The following is a 17,431-nucleotide window of genomic DNA, read 5'->3' as shown; positions in this document are numbered from 1 at the left end:
ACGGTCAGCTCGCAGCTGCTAGAGCCGGATTTCAGTCATTGGCCTGGCACCTACGTCCATCCTGGCACCTTTGTGTCTCCTGTGGACCAGCAGACGAAAAGGATTGGGAGTCAGGACGCCTGGCGGGGATACAGGGACCGGTTCAAGAAGCTTCGAGCGTACATCTGCACTCGTCTGTGCAAACAGGCACAAGAGGAGACGTCTTAATCGGCAAATGGTCAACTTCTACAACGCCGGTGGAGGAAGTGGGATCCCATTCCAACCAACGTACTACACCACCTCGGTCAATTCGCCAATCTTTGTCTACGCTCCCACTTTCGTCTCCACTCGCACTTCCTGGCCCGATGAGGATCAGTTCGATCCACCACCTGAGAAAGACTACGCTGCAACCTTGGAGAGCTTGCTCCCAAGTGCGAGTTCAGAGGCCAGGTCCACATCAACAACGAAACGTCTCGATTCGAGAAGGAAGGCGTTCACCATCCACTTTAGAGAGATTTTCCACAGAATTCTGCGGCGTCTCAGAACCGAATGACTCTGCGCAGTGGTTTCGCAGTCTGATGGTGGAGGTCGGAACTGATTCCGGACGGAATGGAACGCGCACGGACGAGACGCGCGAACGTCGATCTCTCTTTACGTGCAGACAACGAGCTGCATACAATGCTCGCCAGGAGCCCGCGTGGGGCCCTTGTATTCCTCCAAAACCGTCCGTACGTCTGCCAATCGTGCTTGCGTCGTGCGAGGAGCCTGCCATTGGCTCAGGGTCAGTCTCCCACGGCAAGGGCCATCCAGACAGCCACCGCACCACCGCCGACCGATGATGCGCCCTTCCGGAAGGCCCTCAAAGACGCTGCCAAAAAGAAGAAGAAAGAGGAGCGCGCTACCTCGGGCGCCACACGAAACTCTTCCAAAGCTCGGAACCCTCGATTAGAGAAATGGGAGCTCACCGTGGGCATTGAGATCCACGCCGAGCTCAACACCGCCAGGAAGCTCTTCTCTGCTGCAGCAACGTCGGCCAATGCCACACCGAATACCCATGTAGCACTCTTCGATACCGCATTCCCTGGGACCCAGCCACACTTCCAGAAGGAAACACTTCTGCCTGCTTTGCGTGCAGCTTTGGCTCTGAACTGCGAGATTCAGCACAGGAGCAGCTTCGACCGGAAACACTACTTTTACCAGGATCAGCCTTCGGGTTATCAAATAACACAATACTATGGTGAGCCTCTACATGATCCTTACGCGAGGCTGGTGTCTAACATGTCGTAGAACCATTCGCCCGAAACGGTCACATTACCCTCTATCCTCACGACTTCCCCGCCGGCGCGTGCCCCGACGATGGTCCTGTTACGATCGGTATCAAGCAAGTTCAGATGGAACAAGATACCGCCAAAACCGTCCACCAGCCGCCGTCCACCCACCTCCTCGACTTCAACCGCGTGTCGCACCCTCTGATTGAGATCATATCGCTTCCCCAACTTCACAACCCTGTCACCGCGGCGGTATTTGTGCGGAAGATACAGAACGTCCTAAAGGCAGTCAATGCTGTCACCGCTGGCATGGAGATGGGCGGGCTGCGCGCTGATGTCAATGTCTCAGTCAAGGAAAGAAATGGAAACTCCGCGAACAATGTGCACTCCTACCACGGCGTCGGGCAGCTGGGCCAACGGACAGAGATCAAGAATCTGGCCAGTGTAAAGGCCATCGAAGACGCCATCATTGCCGAGCGCGACCGCCAGATCGACCTCCTCGAGAACGGCGGCGTTGTCGAAGGCGAAACACGAGGCTGGACCCTGGGCAGCAAGACGACGAGGCGTTTGCGAGGTAAAGAAGGCGAGATTGACTATCGCTATATGCCGGACCCAGATATTGCGCCCGTGTTCATTGGACAAGATCTTGTCGACCACTTGCGACAGACGCTGCCTGCCCTGTCGGATGAGACAGTCAGCACTCTGGTCGATGGCACCACCTATGGACTCACGGCAAAAGATGCCAGTACACTGATACTCCTCGACGACGGCGACAGGCTGGACTACTACTTCGACGTCGTTGAACACCTACGGAGTACGTTCTCGAAGCGATCAGAAGTGCTAACGCGACTGGGCAAAGTCGCCGGCAATTGGTGAGTTCAACTTGAAATGCGACCTACGTGGTCCGCTTTGACACTTTGACTAATTTGCTCTAACCAGGGTCCTCATGGAGCTGGGAGCTCTCTTCAAGAACGAAGAGTGGTCTGGAACAAAGGTGCCTGCCGACCAGCTTGCAACCATCGTCGCCCACATACTGCGGAAGGAGATCACAGGTTCCACGGCGAAACGGCTTATCCTGATGAAATTCGAAGGCGAAGAGCGTTCCGTGGAGCAAATCATCGCCGATGAGGACCTGTTCCTACGACCGCTGACGCACACTGAGTATATGAATCTTGCACAGAGCTTGGTGGAAGAGAAGGCTGATATGGCAAATGACATTGTGAAGAAGCAGCAACTCGGCAAGATCAAGTGGTTCGTGGGGCAGATGATGGCGCGCAGTGCGGAGGGGACGGTGGAGCCTGCTGCCGCCGAAGCGGTGCTGAGGGAAGTATTGCGCCTGCCTCCTGTGGAGCAGAAATAAGATCCTAGAATCGACCCAATAGTCCTAATACCAATCCAACGAGTCAACGTGTAGCTAAGAGTAGCAGCCGCTGAGCCAATGTGACGACGTCCGTTTGCACTGCTCCACTGCCATCCCCAACAGTTTCCTTGGTGGACCGCGGATGCAGCCAACGTGCTCGCACGCAATGCTAACACTTGCGCGCGGTGTAGTTGTACGGTCTGTCGTCGGTGCGGTCGTCTCTACAAGCTCAACAATACATGCCCGTCGCCTTGACGCTTTCTTCTCCCTCTGTCCGCCCGCCTCGCCGTGCCATGTCGGACACTCCACCACCAGCTCCAGCTCTTCCGCAGCGCCAGGGACAGAGTCACATTCGGATCCACCGTCAGATCCAGAGCCATAGCCAGAGGCAAAGATACAATCAGACCCAAAACGCCAATCCTCGCCGCATCATCCCCCACCACTTCGCACCCACCCACGCCTCGTACCCATACCTCGCCGAACAAGACCTCGCCGCCCACCGCCTCTATACAGAGATCTTGCGTCTCCTCATCAGCCGCAGACCGCGCACGCTGCACATCCGACAGCGGTACGCGGACGCTATTTGTCCTCGGCGGCAAGGCAACGCTGCGAGGGTCCGGGAGCGGTACGGCGAATGTAAAGTCGTGCTGGGCGCGGTGGTGTTGGATTTGGAAGTGGGATTTGAGGTGGACGAGGTTGAGGAAGGGATGGGCGATAGAGACATGGAAGGGGAAGGGCGAGAGCAGGGGAAGAAGAGGAGTTGTGTTGAGCGGAGGCGGTGGCTTGAGGGGATGGAGAGGAGGATTGGGTTGCGACGGGGGGTGTATGGCCAGCTCCAAGATATGAATGAGGTGCAAGAGATGCCAGCATTGCAAAGGATGAGAGGGAGAAGCGAGCCCTTTCAGGAGCGTGAGATGGTGGGGAGAGCGCGGGATGAGGAGACGGGCACGGAGTATGCGGCCATTGCTGCGGGGGAGGGGATGCTGCATCCCGGGGTTCCCGCGTCGTCGAGAGCGGGACCTTGTCAAATGCCTGCGCAGCGGAAAGAAGACGGACAGGAACGGGATCGACGAGCGGAAACGAGATTCCGCGACCAAGTGTCTGTTGCGCGCTCTGCAAGCAGGGAGAGCACGAATCCATCTACTCGGTCGATGGGAGCCTCTCCGACATTGACAATTCAGAGTATGTCCACAACGAAGGCCGTCGTTTCAATGGGGCGTTCAAAGGTACCATTTACGCAGCCAAAGCACAGCATATCCGCGAGAAAGGCCAATGCTCCAGGAACCGCAATGCACAGCACCTCCACGATAAATGCCATTGTCCTGAGTGAGCGGTCGGTGCAGACTCTCACGGGACCGACACCGCCCAGCTTGTTCAAGAGCATGAAGTATATGGTGTCCGGGTCGAAATATCTCAAGCGGGAAATGGCTCTCCGAGGGAGCGGCCAGAAAAAGCTGCAAAAGAGAAGGAGCCCTTGCCCAGACGCGAGTGTGCCATCAAACTCTTCCTCGAGCCGCTCCGCAGATGCGAGGATGCCGTTCACTTCTACCTCTGTCAAGTCGCGGGGAACGACGAGTGGCCTGCCGAATGAAATCGCAGCTGGGTCATTTGGAGCGCGTCCTCCCACGGAGGAAAAGGAAATCAAGGAGAAATGGTGGTCCACCCTGTTTAGCTCGAAACCTCGCTCACATGGTCCTAATCCAGGACCTGGCCCTTGGAATAAGAATGCACCATGGCCCTTGGATCCACAGCAGCCACCTGTAGAACCTCGATCTGGGTGGGAAGGCGGCCCCGTGTGCGATGGGCGTGTTGGCTATGCGCCTGCGCCGTCGTCGGTGGCGCAGCGCAATGATGGCGAGGCGTCGGAGAGGAGCTTTGGACAGACTTGCGGGCCTGAATGTGAGTCTTGTCGAACTACGACACAGGTGAAAGAGATTGCTGCGCATCGAACGAGCCTTGAGGAGGAACCTGCAAATAAAGCACCGTGGATAAGGGTTAAGGACCCTGCGAACAAAGCGCCGCTACCAAGTCTTCAGCAGCCTCGAATGAAGAAGCCTTTATCACCTTTATGCCAGCCTCCGATGACAACACCTGCTATCTTGGTCACCAGCCCTTCACCTCTCAGGACCAATGTCGGATACCCCCCGACTAAATTCCACAATTATCAAGCCGACAGACTCGCTGTAGCACGCTCTGCGCTACCCAGGACACCTGGGCATGGCGTCGTGGAGCCGCTTGCGCCTCAACTGAGGAGTATTCTTGAAGATATGAATTCGAAGCCTAACCCCTGTTCGCCGCCCAGGTTGAACGGCGTAGTCGTCGACGAAGAAGCCATCTGGATACAATGTTCCGAGCGGCTCGATTATGTTTCTGACATCGCCGCTACAGAGGCGAGGGAGAGAATCCGCAGGGCGAGGGCTCAAAGAGTTGCACAGGAGGCTGTTCGCGCCCACAACTTGAAGGAAAGAAGTTCCGCTATGGCGCAAGAGGAAATGAGCACGTTCACAGAAAGAAGAATTACGCCCAAGCCGGTGGAGAGCGTACCCAGCTTGAGGGTCTTCACTACAGAGACAGCGGGCAGAGCACACCTAAAGCGCGTGAGTGTGGCAAATGTGGATTGCAGGAGTGTCGCGGGGCGAAGGGAGGTGCCGCCGCGGAGGCAGAATGTGGAAGCCACGAACGTCACAGGGAGGAAAGCGATGCTACTACAAAAGCAGGAGCAGCCACACGAAAATCCTGTTATCGCAATCCGGGGCCTCAATACGGCCATACTTGATCTCAGTGTTGCAGCGAGGGGAGCCGCAACACGTCCGGAGATTGCGGCCGGCGCATCTACAGGACATCTTGTACAAAAACCGCTCAACACACCATGGGAAGCAGTGTGGCACCGCGACATCCCCGTTCCCTTTCTTCAAGGCCTCTCCCAATCGCCGGGCACCGATTCGCGCGCCCCGTCGGTGCCATACTCGCTTTCAAACGCGGTGGCAGAGGCCGAAGCTCGTGAACAGTTGCACAGGCCATCACCTGGCGAGATAATGAGGCTCCGGGAGGGTCTCCTGGCGAAGAGGGGAAAGCTGGTGTATGGGGCAAATGGGCAGAGATCGAGCATGGAGGCGATTGTCGAGGACGGGATGGCGAGGTTCGACTCTGCTATGGGTATGAATGAAGCTCAGCTTCAGGAAGGGGTGAAGATAAGGATGGAGGGTGGGTGTGCGCCTTGATGGATATAAGCCTGCAGCGTTTCATGAGTGATGACTTTTGATGAAGGATGGGGGCATTGTACGGTGGCGTTGGGTGATCCTTGGTGAAATCTGTTCACAGTGTTGACTCTTCTGTTATGGACGGACATATCTTCTCTACAGTTGAATAGGCTATAGTTTCATTGTACAAGACAACTATTTAAGCCACAAGATGCATTCAGAGCTAGCTACTAGCATATATTGACGGAGCTCAAAGATGCTTTCGAACTCGAGCCTCAAACTCGAGTGGCGGGCCCGATGGTCGCCACTCATAGTGGAGCCCAAAAGGAAGAACATGGTTTCCTATCATCGACGCCCACTGGCCGAGATCTTGGTAAACGGTACGCACAACAAAATACCGATAGTATACTGTGGCTGTGAGTCCGGGGTGTACTCAGGGTACGACGATCTTGGAAACCTTACCGGGGAGGTACTCCTCGAGAACATGACGGCAGGCTCATGTGAGACCGGCATAGTCCTTGCAACTAGTGCCGAAATATGTAACTTTGATCGGCTCATCGTCTTTGGCGACAAGCTCGTAGATGCGGTTCCGGATCTTTGTGATTGAACGTTTGTACGTAAGCTCTTTGAACACTGTTGATTCTGAAGAAGAGGGACCCACCTCAGGGGAGATTCAGGAAGGGAGATGAATATTCCATCGTGGATAAGCGTTCATGTAGTTGTGCTAGTCTAAATGGGTGGGTCAACAGGCGAGAGACCCAGGAGAGTAGCGGAAGGTGGTCTTATAGCAGCGCGGCGACTGCAGAACACGCAGGGATACAAGTAAAGCTCGAGCCCAGCCCTCAGGTCTCAGCATCAACCGACATATGCATACTCGTCTTTCATCATGTCTTCATTGTACCTTCGTTTCTTTTCACTTCGTAACGACTACACGCCGTTCCGGATCATCACCCTCGGATGAAGTCTTCAACCCGAGATCCTCCGCCATTCTGTGCTGTAGGGCCCGCCTCACTCCACCCACGGGATCCATCTCTAAGAGCTCTTTCCCACCCTCTTTGGCGAAGTCTGCCAAAACTCGCAGTTCTTGCACAGCCGCCTCTTCTTCACCATGTTGTGCGACCTTTGCAAAAGTCCATGAGGTCTGTCTGGACCATTGGACGTCGCGCAGCCATGCAAGTGGATTCTTCGCCCCTTTCCGTTCTGCTTTCCTACCCACTCCGGTCCGAGCCACCTGTCTAGCAGCGAGATTGATATCCGCGAAACGGCTATCTTCGCCGGAAACCCAAATACCATCGAACTCAATAGGGACCCCAGATTCGCGCTCCAGCGCCGAAATGAAGAACGTGCATTTTACACTCAGCTTCCCTGTTGCACGCATAGAATGGCGCCCCGGATAGTGTTCGTTGAGAAGGCGAATCAGGTCCGCAACTTCTGCGCTGAGACTCTCTAAGAAATGTTTCACACGTCTGTCGTGGACAAAAGAGTTCAGCTCGAGGTCATGTCGATTACGCAGTTCCGCTGGGGCAGGTGTGATATCGATCGAAACCTCTGATGCGGACAAGGGTAATTTCGCGATCGCGTTGTTCCACTTTTGCCAGTAATCTGCTTCGCCGAAGTAATCATGGTAACGGTAGTAGCATGTGTCTCTCATCACAGAGGCGTCCGCACTGTGGAAAATGTCTAGGCGTATGCGCTCGAATTTCGGGCTTCGCCTTCGCCCGCATAACTTGATTGACAGGTCTTGGATCTGAAGGATCTCTTGTGAGTGAGAGACATAATGTATGGGCGACCATGAGTCAATCACGAAACCCATGTCGCTTCTTAGTTGTTGGTTGACGTGCATGAGGTTAAACATGCTTCGTGGCCATGGCTTTCGAATATAGTTTAACTCTGGCATGGCCAAGGCCAGTATGCGCTGGCGCAGCTCTGTGGGTAAATCGCAAAAGGTCGGCATGATGGTAAACACGCGTACTGCGCAAGATCTTTGTAAAGATAGAGAAGTAATGTGTGCGTCTAGGGGGCGTAGACATCGGAACAAATGGTAGTTCTCAGCCAAGGTTAATGACTCACAGCCACCGCTGCCTTCGGTCTGCGCCTCAACGGCCGGTTAGTCGAAGGTGCGATGGCTGTGCTGGAAAAGCCCTCTGGAATTTCACGTCTGGATATAGAGAAAGGTGAACATCATGATCTGTCGCAATGCGAGGTTTCATATTGCTTCCATTAAGTCTTCCGCGTGGAATAGCACATGACGTCACATTACCGAAACAGGTCCGCGAGTTTAACCACTCTGCATTCCAGTTTCTTCAGAAGAAAACGGCAGCTATATCCAAGCAGTTGGCTACATTGTAGGAGGACTCACAGCCTGTTGCGCATTGCACCTAGCACGTGTTCAGCGTGACAGGCCTCCCCTCGATAATGGAACGACGTCTGCCCAATTTTCGGAAAAGCAAAATGAATGTGATGAAGGAATTACATCTCTTTCAGCTTTTGGGAATGTTTCTTTTTTAGAACCCTATCGAGGCTTGTACTGCTACTCAGGGTGGCTCGCAAAAGCATTGGACCTCGCAATTGAACAAAGCGAACCCGAACATTGCACTCAATTGCACTGGCAGTACTCCTGATATTCGATAACATGAACTATTTCCTGGAAAGTAATCAAGGTCCCAGAGTCAGGGATCTTACCGCGAGCCATTCTTCACCAGTCCGGTTTCAGGCTCTGTTCCGCACACCAGCTCGGGTGAATTGGATGAAACGACGAAATTTGTTGTGTGAAATGCCAAGAAATACCTCAAACCCCAGCTCTTCAAGATAGCTACGCCATGTCTCCGCAGCCTCCATCTTGAGCATGTGATCGAAACATAATGCTATATATGCCTCTCGAAAGTCCACCCACACAGCCACCAGAGGGGAAAGCTCTTCGTGTGACACGCTCATGGAAGGTCCACTGGGACGGTCGAGGAGTCGCTGAAGGCTGTCCTTGAACATAAGGCGGGTTTGATTAGGCCGGTGAGGTCAGTCCTTGAGGCCCTGCTCGGCAAAGTGGACCTTTGTGCGAAAAGGGCTGTTGGAGGGACCTTGAGACGACAACGAAATAGCTCTTGCTCGGATGATTGGGAGCCAGTCGACGCGGTTGAGCTCTCTATGGTGCTTCGATATCTGGACATGGAGCTCATGGACGAGAACGCTCTGTAGCCGCGTCCACTGTACCAGATCCTCGTAGTGGATCGAAATCCTGGCGTATTGTCGGTAGACTGTGCAATGCCAGTCAGTACAGCACCCAAAATCGTGATATTCCTGGGGCTTTGGGCTTCTCTATTTCGTACTTGGAAATGTACGAGAGTCATGAGATAGACTTACCTGGAAGGCACTCCGTGCGAATTTGACGGCAGGTCCGCGTGAGTCCTGCGAACGTTCCTTTTCCGGGAGATCCATCGTCGCCGACATGCTTGACGGTGACAGGAAGACCATCGGCGGCGACAAGCTCGTAGATGTGGTTACGGAGCTCTACGTCAGTAGTCAGTACGCCGTGTATTAAGATTAATCTCTATACTCGACTCACCTCCGGCGAGCTTTAACAAGCGAGATTCCATGGCAGCAGCGCTGATGAGGTAGCGCTGTTGCGATGCGGCGAGGAGGCTGGTTAAATTAAGTCTTGATCACTTGCCTGTGGAACTATCGGCGACTGCGGGGCACCTACACACGAGGAAGGCGCGGGTGAAGGTGGAGTCGGCGTGTAAACGAGTGGATTGAGGCCATTCTTCTTGCTTCAAAAATTACACGTGGGAATCAACCATGCTACAGATCATTGCGAACTGACTTTTCTCATGAAGATAGCCCATGATACGAACACTAGCTGTGGAGATAGCTCACTTGATCGTGACTGATTAACTGTTGGTTCTTCCGCATAGGTGCGATCTGATACACCTCAACTCCACATCGGCTGCCTGTTCGCGGCACAAACAGGCCGTTATATTGCCCTCATGCTTCAAAATCCACCCAGTAATCGATCCGCTAACATAAAGTACCTGTACCCATGTGCTCCCTCTCCATTCCAAGCTCATTGTGCGCCTCTAGCAAGCCCTAAGCTGAAGCTCGTGCCGACGTACCTCGTTCGTGTATACATGAACCAGACCTTCGAATGTCTACGGGAAGTTAATGGTCGTAAACGACCGGCGGGCTGGCATCACTGCCACTAATATCGATGAAGATCTTGAACCATTTGCTTTGCTCCACCTGCAGATTTTTGAAGTAGTCCCAGCACTCCTCCGTTGCCACAGGCCGGAGAGCCACAATGCGGATCTGAGCTGGCTTCTCTCTCATAGAGAATGATTGAAACTGGCACGATGTTGATCTCAGCTCCGCGAACCAAGCTGCGTTCCTCTCCGATGATACCTTGTTCACGTCTGACGCCTGGCAATAGGCTCGCTACCACAGTTCATACCATTCGTACATGTCTGTACTTAGAAATACTGGGTAGAAGTATTAGGTGACGGTAGCTGAGGTCGGGACCACTTCCATGTCATTGCGTCGATATAGATGCAAAGCCTGACACGTAAAGTGTATGGGCGAATTTGCCTGCGCTCGCAAGATTGAAAGTAGCTCGATTTCGCGGATCGACTTATGGTTCTTATGGCCAGGTTGCAGTGCGTGGCAGATCAGAATCTGCAATTCCTTGACAGGATTGTCCTCGTTGAATAAGTCTCGAATGAACGCTTCGAGACCCGCATGGCACACGCGGACTCTGGCATCCTGTTGCTGTACTACAATGACGTTACCGTCCACAACGATGTCAGACTTGAACGTTACTTACTGGGAAGACACTCCTCCTGGCGGACCTGGCAGCACACACACGTCAGAGCAGCATATGTACCTGCTGTACCACCTTCCTGTTGGAGCATGACATTGGTTGGACTGCTATCCATTGTGGCAGCGAAGTGGTAGATGCGGCTTCATATCTTTGTGTCAACAGTCAGTAAGTACATCCTGGATGAAACAAATCGTGTCATACTACTTATCTCCTGGTAACTTCAAGAATGTGAGCTCCATTGCCACCGCGAGCGTTTGGATTGCAACAGTGTTGCCCTGTGGCGGCCGCGGTACTGTGAGTGGGTATTTGTGTAGTGTCAGGCACAAGGGAAGCGCTATGAAGGGATGGGTGGTGCTTAGTGTTATGAAGAGAGGCTCTGAGCGTTTCACTGCTGTGGTATCGGCAGTATGCGGTTCCCCTTGATTCATACACCTGCCAGCGAGATTGTATGTTAGCAGTCCTTATGGCGTGCGCTCTGGTACAATACAAAGAACATGGCCATGGCGATTGGCTCTTTTCATTATTTATGCGTCGGTATTGATATGTGAAAGCTAAGCTAGGGGTGTCTCGGCTCGAGTCAACTTATAAGGAAAACTGCTCTGGTCACTATATATATTTTCAGCAAAACAGGAGAGTATCAAAACGTGTGAACAATGCTTGAACTTGACGGTAGCCTCTTGGCCACAAGATGGTTGGTGGATCAATCTTGAAGCCTGAAGTCTTCCAAAGACGATTGAACCAAACAAGTACTAATATAGTATCGTTCCACTTGCCACAGGATACGAAAATCGTGGGCAGCCTGTGAAAGTAAGATGGAATAGCTTGCTCTTGCAGCTATTCTAGGTAGACACATGACTCAGCAGCCATAGAAACGGGCCTACTTTGAGTAGCGGGGTAGAGTGAGGTTAACTGGGTGCTATACCGAGAATAACCGTTACACCACAGACTTCCAGGGTGCCCTTACTCCTCCGAAACTCGATTGAATAATAACGAACACACGATTCGCGCTTCCCATGCGCAATTGGGCGATTGGTCTCGGATCCCCACAATAATTTTTCTAACGGTCGAGCTAGCACTTCTCCAACACCCACTATTACCCTATAAATACCACATAATCATCAACACAGCAGCGCTTCCATAAGAACCCGAGAATGGCCTGTTGTATGCATCTAACAAGACCGCGCTCTCCTCCCTCCCCCCGTGATCTCCACAATCAGAATTCCGCAATATGCCTCACTCAGACCCACCATCCCCGGGATACCGCTACAGCTTCGTAGACGACTACAGCGAAGGCGCACACCCCCAACTCCTCCAAACCCTCATTGAAACGAACAAAACCCAAGAAAGCGGCTACAGCCGCGACTCGCTCTGCACACTTGCCCGCCAACGGATCCAGGCCCACCTCGGACGCTCCGACGTAGGCGTCTTCTTCGTCCCCAGCGGCACCTCCGCGAACGCCATATCCATCGCAGCATGCCTGCGCCCCCATGAAGCCGTGATCGCGGCTTCCTCTGCACATATAGTGACCCGCGAGACCGGCGCCGTCGAAGCAAGCGGCCACAAAATCATCCAGGTCGCACCGGAGGATGGAAAACTAACACCGCAGAGCATCCGGCGTGCGCTGGATGATAATTGGCATTTCCCGCATATGGCGAAGCCCAAGTTGGTGTATATCTCGAATGCGACGGAGATCGGTACCATTTACACCAGGCAGGAGTTAACCGCTATCAAGCGACTGTGCGAGGAGAAGAGGTTGATTCTGTTTCTGGATGGCGCGAGGATTGGGACCGCGCTTACGTCTCACAAGAACGACATGGCGATGCGAGACATCCTGGAATTAACGGATCTCTTCTGGATTGGAGGAACTAAGAACGGGGCTCTGCTGGGCGAGGCCGTCGTCGTGAAGGATGCGGAGTTGGCGAGCGAATTCGAGTTCTACATCAAGCAGCATGGATCGCTGCTGGCGAAGGGCAGAATTATGGGTGCGCAGTTTGCGGAGCTGTTCAATGGCGAGCTGTACTACGACCTAGCCAGGAAAGCGAACGGTTGTGCGCAGTTGCTTTCCACGGGAATCGTTCAGGCGGGCTTCACGATGGACGCGGCGACGGAGACTAATCAGGTCTTTGCGGTGCTCCCTCTTGGGCTCATTGGAAGACTGAAGGAGCATTTCAACTTCTATGTTTGGGAGTCTCGTGGGGATGATGCTGTGGTGAGGCTGTTGACTACATGGGCCACGGAGTTGGGGCAGGTCGACAAGTTCGTACAGATGGTACACGAATGGGCTGTTGAAAACTCGAGATTAGCGTAATGACTGACGCCTAATGAATGCATGACAAACAGTACCAAATGATTTGTCCGGACACTAAGTCGAATTATACGATTTCTATGATGTTCACACATCTACGTGAGTGCTCTTCATTTGTCCGACCGTAGATCGCCGGGACAAGAGTCCCGGTACAGTTAGCGAACCGTTTTCTGTAAGTCAGTAAGCGCACGAGCTCGAACAGATGAAGGAGTTGGAATAAGGTGTGTAAATCGGTCTTCTTATTATGTGCAGAGCATGGCTCAATAAAATCGTATTAACTGTGATCATCATCATGATCATGACATGTCCGTAGGATTCTGTACAAAGCGATCCAAGCCCTCAGCCTGATCCAATCGGAAAAGTCTCAAAAACGCCGACGCTGATGCTATACAGTCGCAAGGAAAAGACGCAGCCGAAGCGGCCGAGGTAAAAGTCCAGATCTAGAAGGTTTACAGGAGAACGGACAGGACGCCGATAAATGCCGCTAGGGATACAGCTAAGAAACAGCTAACCGGCAAGCGGAGCGCGCTCGAGGCCTCGGGAGCTGGCGAGCTGCCTTTGGAGTCGACCGCGCTGTTGGCTATTGGGCTGGCAGCGCTATTTGATGTCGCAGCAGAAGGAGCGGGGGCAGAGGTGATGAGAAAGCCCTTGGAGTCGAAAGATTTGGCCACGGATGATGTTTCTCCGGGCGTTGTGTAGGCCGTGCTGAAAGTGGTGACTTGCTCAGAACCTCCAGATGAAGCCGAGGGCGAAGCTGGTGGCGATGGCGTAGAGAAAGCGGCTCGGGATGTCGACTGTAGCCGAATTAGTAAGAATGGATATGTAGGGGAGGGAGGGGTAAAAAAAGGTGCTTACTGACAGGAGCTTGGCTGGGAGGAACGACTTTGCCAGAGTCTGAAACAGACCATCCGCTCGGTAATCCAGGGTAGTTGCCGTAGGTTGTTGTAGCAACGGTCGCCACAGTGGTGTCAGGGACCCAGGGATAGACACTCGGCCTGGTGTAGGGAGAAGTCGTGTGAGGAGTGAATGGAAGAGGAGCTCCGGTGGCTGCAGATGTGATACCAGGGGCGTTTTGCTCAACACGAGTTCCGCCCCCGTTGATGGTACCCCCGTTGGACTTGATCGACTGCCAAGTTCCGCTTGTGTCGCCATACGTGTAGGTGGTACCGGTGGAATAATCTTGAACCTTCAAGTTTTTGACTTTCATCGTGTACGGGCCCTTGCTGTAGTCAGTCAGACCGCCAGCCCAGTCGATGGTGCCCTGCTCGTTGTTCGGGTCGCCACCGGCCCAGGCACCGATTTTGATGGCCATGGGTGTCTGGGGGTACTGGCCGTTGGCGTTTTCGGGAATCAATGTGCGGACGGTCTGCCCGTTGATCTGCCAAGCAATCTGTTCAGAGGTCCAAATGATGGTGTACTTCTGGAATCCGTCGTGGTTACCCGGGTTCGCGTGGAAGGCTCCTCGGTCGTGCGTTGCGGTGTTCCCTTTGCCAAAGTAGTTGGATTGCACCTGGGCGTTGTCTCCACCGAGCCACTCCCAGTCAATCTCGTCCAGGCAGTCGGACTGCAGGAAGAAGCTGCTGACAATACCTTGGCCAGGTGCTGCTTGGAGCTCGATATCGACCTGGCCGAACATGATGTACCATTTTGAAGTGACCTTGGGGCTGTCGCCCTGCTTGGCGACTGTAAATGATGCGCCATCGGAGCCGTATGTGGGGTTGCCTTCGGCGGTGAAGCTGTCCGATGCAGAAGTGAAATCGATGTTGACTGTTTTTCCCAATGCCGAATCTGGAGGGCAGGAAGTGCTTTCCGTGGGGTTGCAATTGGTGTATGTCTGGGCCAATGCCGGGGCTGAGAGAAGCGCGCAAGCCGCGACAGCTCTCAGAGTGCGCAGCATGTTTGTGAAGGTGAGGAGAGATGCGGGGAGGGGTTGAGTATAGAAGGAGGTTCGGCACGCGCCGGAATGGTCAGCGGCCTCGAAGCAGTGGTAAGCGACGGTAGTAGTGTGTTTGTTGGTGTAGAGGTGAGGTGGTGTGATGCTTAGCGTCACGGAAAGGTTGAGTGAGAGGTTGAGCTGGAATGGATGCAAATATTAGTGAGAATGGGTAGGCTTATGTCTTTAAAGCGAATGCCAGCCATTCGGCTAGCGTCTATCGACGTGGTCTTGCTTGCTCGCCTCGCATGATCTCGACACTCAGGTTGGATGATTAAAGACGAGGTTGGCGCCGAAACGGGCTGGGGGCTGGGGCCCAGCCACACGAGCCCAACACGACTCGGACGTCATGGCAACTATCGACGCCGAGTATGATGATGATCTCCAAGCAATAACAAAGACGCGACAGAAACCTGAATGGATTGATTCAATGCGCAGCCAATATCTCAGGAGCTGCGATGAAGGTAGCGCGACGATGTGCGGCCAAATGCAGGGCAGGCGGCGCACGGCCACATCTGCAAGCATCGACGCCACCGCTACGCGGGGCAAAACACCATCAAATCCATAAGCACGCCCCACGCAAAATCGATCACGAGAGCCTATCTTTAGACGAGAAGCCGGTCCTTCCTATTCGCTCCTTTGTCAGCACGGTCTGCAGCGTACTCGGGCCCTGCATATTGCCGTTGGCTGCGAGGAATTTGCGCTCTCTGAGAAGTATTGGTTGAGTCACACGCCCTACAGAACAAGAAGGTCGCTTTACCACGTCTCACGCCGAACAATACAGCTGCACTCAGCCCATCACCTGATGTCGCTCACAAACGCAACTCCCCTGGAAGTAGCGAAAGCGGCCCAAGTTGGCTCTCGCAGGCTTGCGGTTCTTTCCACAGACGAGCGCAATGCTGCGCTAACTGCAATTCACAAGGCTTTAGCGGAGGGCAAAGATGAGGTCCTTGCAGCCAATAAGCAGGATCTGGAGGATGCGAACAAGGCTGCAGCAGGCGGGACGCTAAGCCAGAGCTTGGTAAAGAGACTGGATCTGGGGAAGACGGGCAAATATGAGGATATGCTGCAGGGTATCTTGGATGTGAGGGACCTCGAAGACCCAAGTATGTCAGCCCCACCTGTCAAACCACCCCTTCCCGTATCGGGACCATTGTATGGCTTACTGCCATCTTATACATCAAATACAGCTACACAATGTCTTGCTTGATATCATCCAATATGGCTAACCAATCCCAGTCAACAAAACCACGGCACGCACCCTCTTAGACGACAATCTCATCCTCTCCAGAGTAACCTGCCCCATTGGCGTCCTCCTCATCATCTTCGAGGCCCGCCCTGAAGTCATCGCCAACATCTCCGCCCTCGCCATCAAATCCGGCAACGCCGCGATCCTCAAAGGAGGCCGTGAATCCTCCCACAGCTTCGCCGCCATCGCCACCATCATCTCGCGCGCCCTCTCCACCACAGCCGTCCCCTCAGACTGCCTCCAGCTCGTCCAAACCCGCGATGCCATCGCCGACCTCCTCAAGCTTGACACCTACATCGACCTGTGCATCCCCCGCGGTGGCAACGAGCTCGTCCGCTACGTCAAGACCACAGCCTCGATCCCCGTCCTCGGCCACGCAGATGGCATCTGCAGCACCTACCTCTGCGCGGACTACCCCGCCGGCAAAGCCGTGCGGATCCTCGTCGATGCAAAGGCGTCGTACCCCGCAGGCTGCAATGCCCTGGAGCAGCTCCTCGTCGACGAAGCCGCGCTCACGACCTCGCTACCCACCGTTGCAAAAGCCCTCCTCGCATACGGCGTCTCCCTCCGCTGCGACGCGGCCTCCCTGTCCGCCCTGAAAGGCGCCCTAGACCCGGCTTCCGCAGCGATCCTCCAGGAAGCCACGGAGGAAGACTACCGGACCGAGTTCCTCGACCTGGTCCTCGCCATCAAGACGGTCAAGAGTCTGGACGAAGCAATCGCACATATCAACGCGCACTCCAGCCACCACACCGACGCCATCCTGACTCTGGACCCCCAGGCCGCGAAGACGTTCCTCGCGGCCATCGACTCCAGCTCCGTCTACTGGAATACGTCGACGCGCATGGCGGACGGCCAGCGCTACGGCTTCGGCACCGAGGTCGGCATCAGCACGAACAAGATCCACAGCCGCGGCCCGGTGGGCCTAGAGGGGCTAACGATATACAAATGGACGATTGTGGGGGATGCCCAAGTCAGTGCGGACTATGGGGCGGGCGGCAAGAAGTGGAAGCACGAGGTGCTGCTGGACGAGGGCGTGGCAAGGGACGAAGATGAGCGGGAGGTGCTGAGGAAGTTTCGGGCTGCGAAGAAAGCGTGACCGTCAAGTGGGGAGGCGTATGCTGGGATGTGGGATGGATTGATTGATGGATGGATCGGGTGGATGATAGGGTAAGAAAAAGTACTGGCTGAAACCGAGCGTCGACACCATAGACAAACCCACCCAAAGTCACTTTGCTCCACGTATCCTGTGCTCCCACACACCCTCGCCTCTACCGAACCTGTACCAGCGTACTCAACGCCCCTGGGACCCCTAACGCAGTGTAATCAC

General features: G+C 54.3%; 8 protein-coding genes across 8 annotated transcripts; 4 read left to right on the top strand and 4 right to left on the bottom strand.

The window, feature by feature from the left end:
• Positions 1 to 657: 657 nt before the first annotated feature.
• Positions 658 to 2,607, top strand: CC84DRAFT_1079155 (uncharacterized protein; the record flags this gene model as incomplete). Its single annotated transcript, XM_018173828.1, has 3 exons — positions 658 to 1,216; positions 1,267 to 2,119; positions 2,187 to 2,607. 3 exons carry the CDS (start codon positions 658 to 660, stop codon positions 2,605 to 2,607), a joined length of 1,833 nt encoding a protein of 610 aa, XP_018041751.1.
• On the top strand, positions 2,486 to 6,006 carry CC84DRAFT_27978 (uncharacterized protein). The gene has a single exon (XM_018185738.1). The coding sequence runs from the start codon at positions 2,847 to 2,849 to the stop codon at positions 5,826 to 5,828; it is 2,982 nt and encodes a 993-aa protein (XP_018041750.1). The 5' UTR covers positions 2,486 to 2,846; the 3' UTR covers positions 5,829 to 6,006.
• A 714-nt stretch (positions 6,007 to 6,720) lies between these two features.
• CC84DRAFT_1211045 (uncharacterized protein) lies at positions 6,721 to 7,761 on the bottom strand (the record flags this gene model as incomplete). Its single annotated transcript, XM_018182346.1, has 1 exon — positions 6,721 to 7,761. One exon carries the CDS (start codon positions 7,759 to 7,761, stop codon positions 6,721 to 6,723), a length of 1,041 nt encoding a protein of 346 aa, XP_018041749.1.
• Positions 7,762 to 8,819: 1,058 nt separating this feature from the next.
• On the bottom strand, positions 8,820 to 9,397 carry CC84DRAFT_1211044 (uncharacterized protein; the record flags this gene model as incomplete). The annotated part of the gene is made up of 3 exons (XM_018182345.1): positions 8,820 to 9,058; positions 9,165 to 9,311; positions 9,367 to 9,397. 3 exons carry the CDS (start codon positions 9,395 to 9,397, stop codon positions 8,820 to 8,822), a joined length of 417 nt encoding a protein of 138 aa, XP_018041748.1.
• Positions 9,398 to 10,289: 892 nt separating this feature from the next.
• CC84DRAFT_1170298 (uncharacterized protein) lies at positions 10,290 to 10,729 on the bottom strand (the record flags this gene model as incomplete). Its single annotated transcript, XM_018179849.1, has 2 exons — positions 10,290 to 10,567; positions 10,618 to 10,729. 2 exons carry the CDS (start codon positions 10,727 to 10,729, stop codon positions 10,290 to 10,292), a joined length of 390 nt encoding a protein of 129 aa, XP_018041747.1.
• Positions 10,730 to 11,842: 1,113 nt separating this feature from the next.
• CC84DRAFT_1080175 (PLP-dependent transferase) lies at positions 11,843 to 12,922 on the top strand (the record flags this gene model as incomplete). Its single annotated transcript, XM_018173880.1, has 1 exon — positions 11,843 to 12,922. The coding sequence occupies one exon, from the start codon at positions 11,843 to 11,845 to the stop codon at positions 12,920 to 12,922; it is 1,080 nt and encodes a 359-aa protein (XP_018041746.1).
• Positions 12,923 to 13,724: 802 nt separating this feature from the next.
• On the bottom strand, positions 13,725 to 14,816 carry CC84DRAFT_1080353 (uncharacterized protein; the record flags this gene model as incomplete). Its single annotated transcript, XM_018173891.1, has 1 exon — positions 13,725 to 14,816. The coding sequence occupies one exon, from the start codon at positions 14,814 to 14,816 to the stop codon at positions 13,725 to 13,727; it is 1,092 nt and encodes a 363-aa protein (XP_018041745.1).
• An 841-nt stretch (positions 14,817 to 15,657) lies between these two features.
• Positions 15,658 to 17,200, top strand: CC84DRAFT_1253852 (gamma-glutamyl phosphate reductase GPR; the record flags this gene model as incomplete). Its single annotated transcript, XM_018184409.1, has 2 exons — positions 15,658 to 15,958; positions 16,092 to 17,200. The coding sequence occupies 2 exons, from the start codon at positions 15,658 to 15,660 to the stop codon at positions 17,198 to 17,200; spliced, it is 1,410 nt and encodes a 469-aa protein (XP_018041744.1).
• Between the last annotated feature and the right edge of the window lie 231 nt (positions 17,201 to 17,431).

The sequence above is a fragment of the Paraphaeosphaeria sporulosa genome, assembly GCF_001642045.1.
Source record: "Paraphaeosphaeria sporulosa strain AP3s5-JAC2a unplaced genomic scaffold CC84scaffold_1, whole genome shotgun sequence".
NCBI lineage: Eukaryota > Fungi > Ascomycota > Dothideomycetes > Pleosporales > Didymosphaeriaceae > Paraphaeosphaeria > Paraphaeosphaeria sporulosa.
Note: the sequence above shows the minus strand (reverse complement) of the source record. Positions and strands in the feature narration are given on the sequence as shown.

Excerpts from the sequence above, each read along its gene's own strand:
- CC84DRAFT_27978 (XM_018185738.1), top strand. The coding sequence starts at position 2,847 with ATGCCCGTCGCCTTGACGCTTTCTTCTCCCTCTGTCCGCCCGCCTCGC.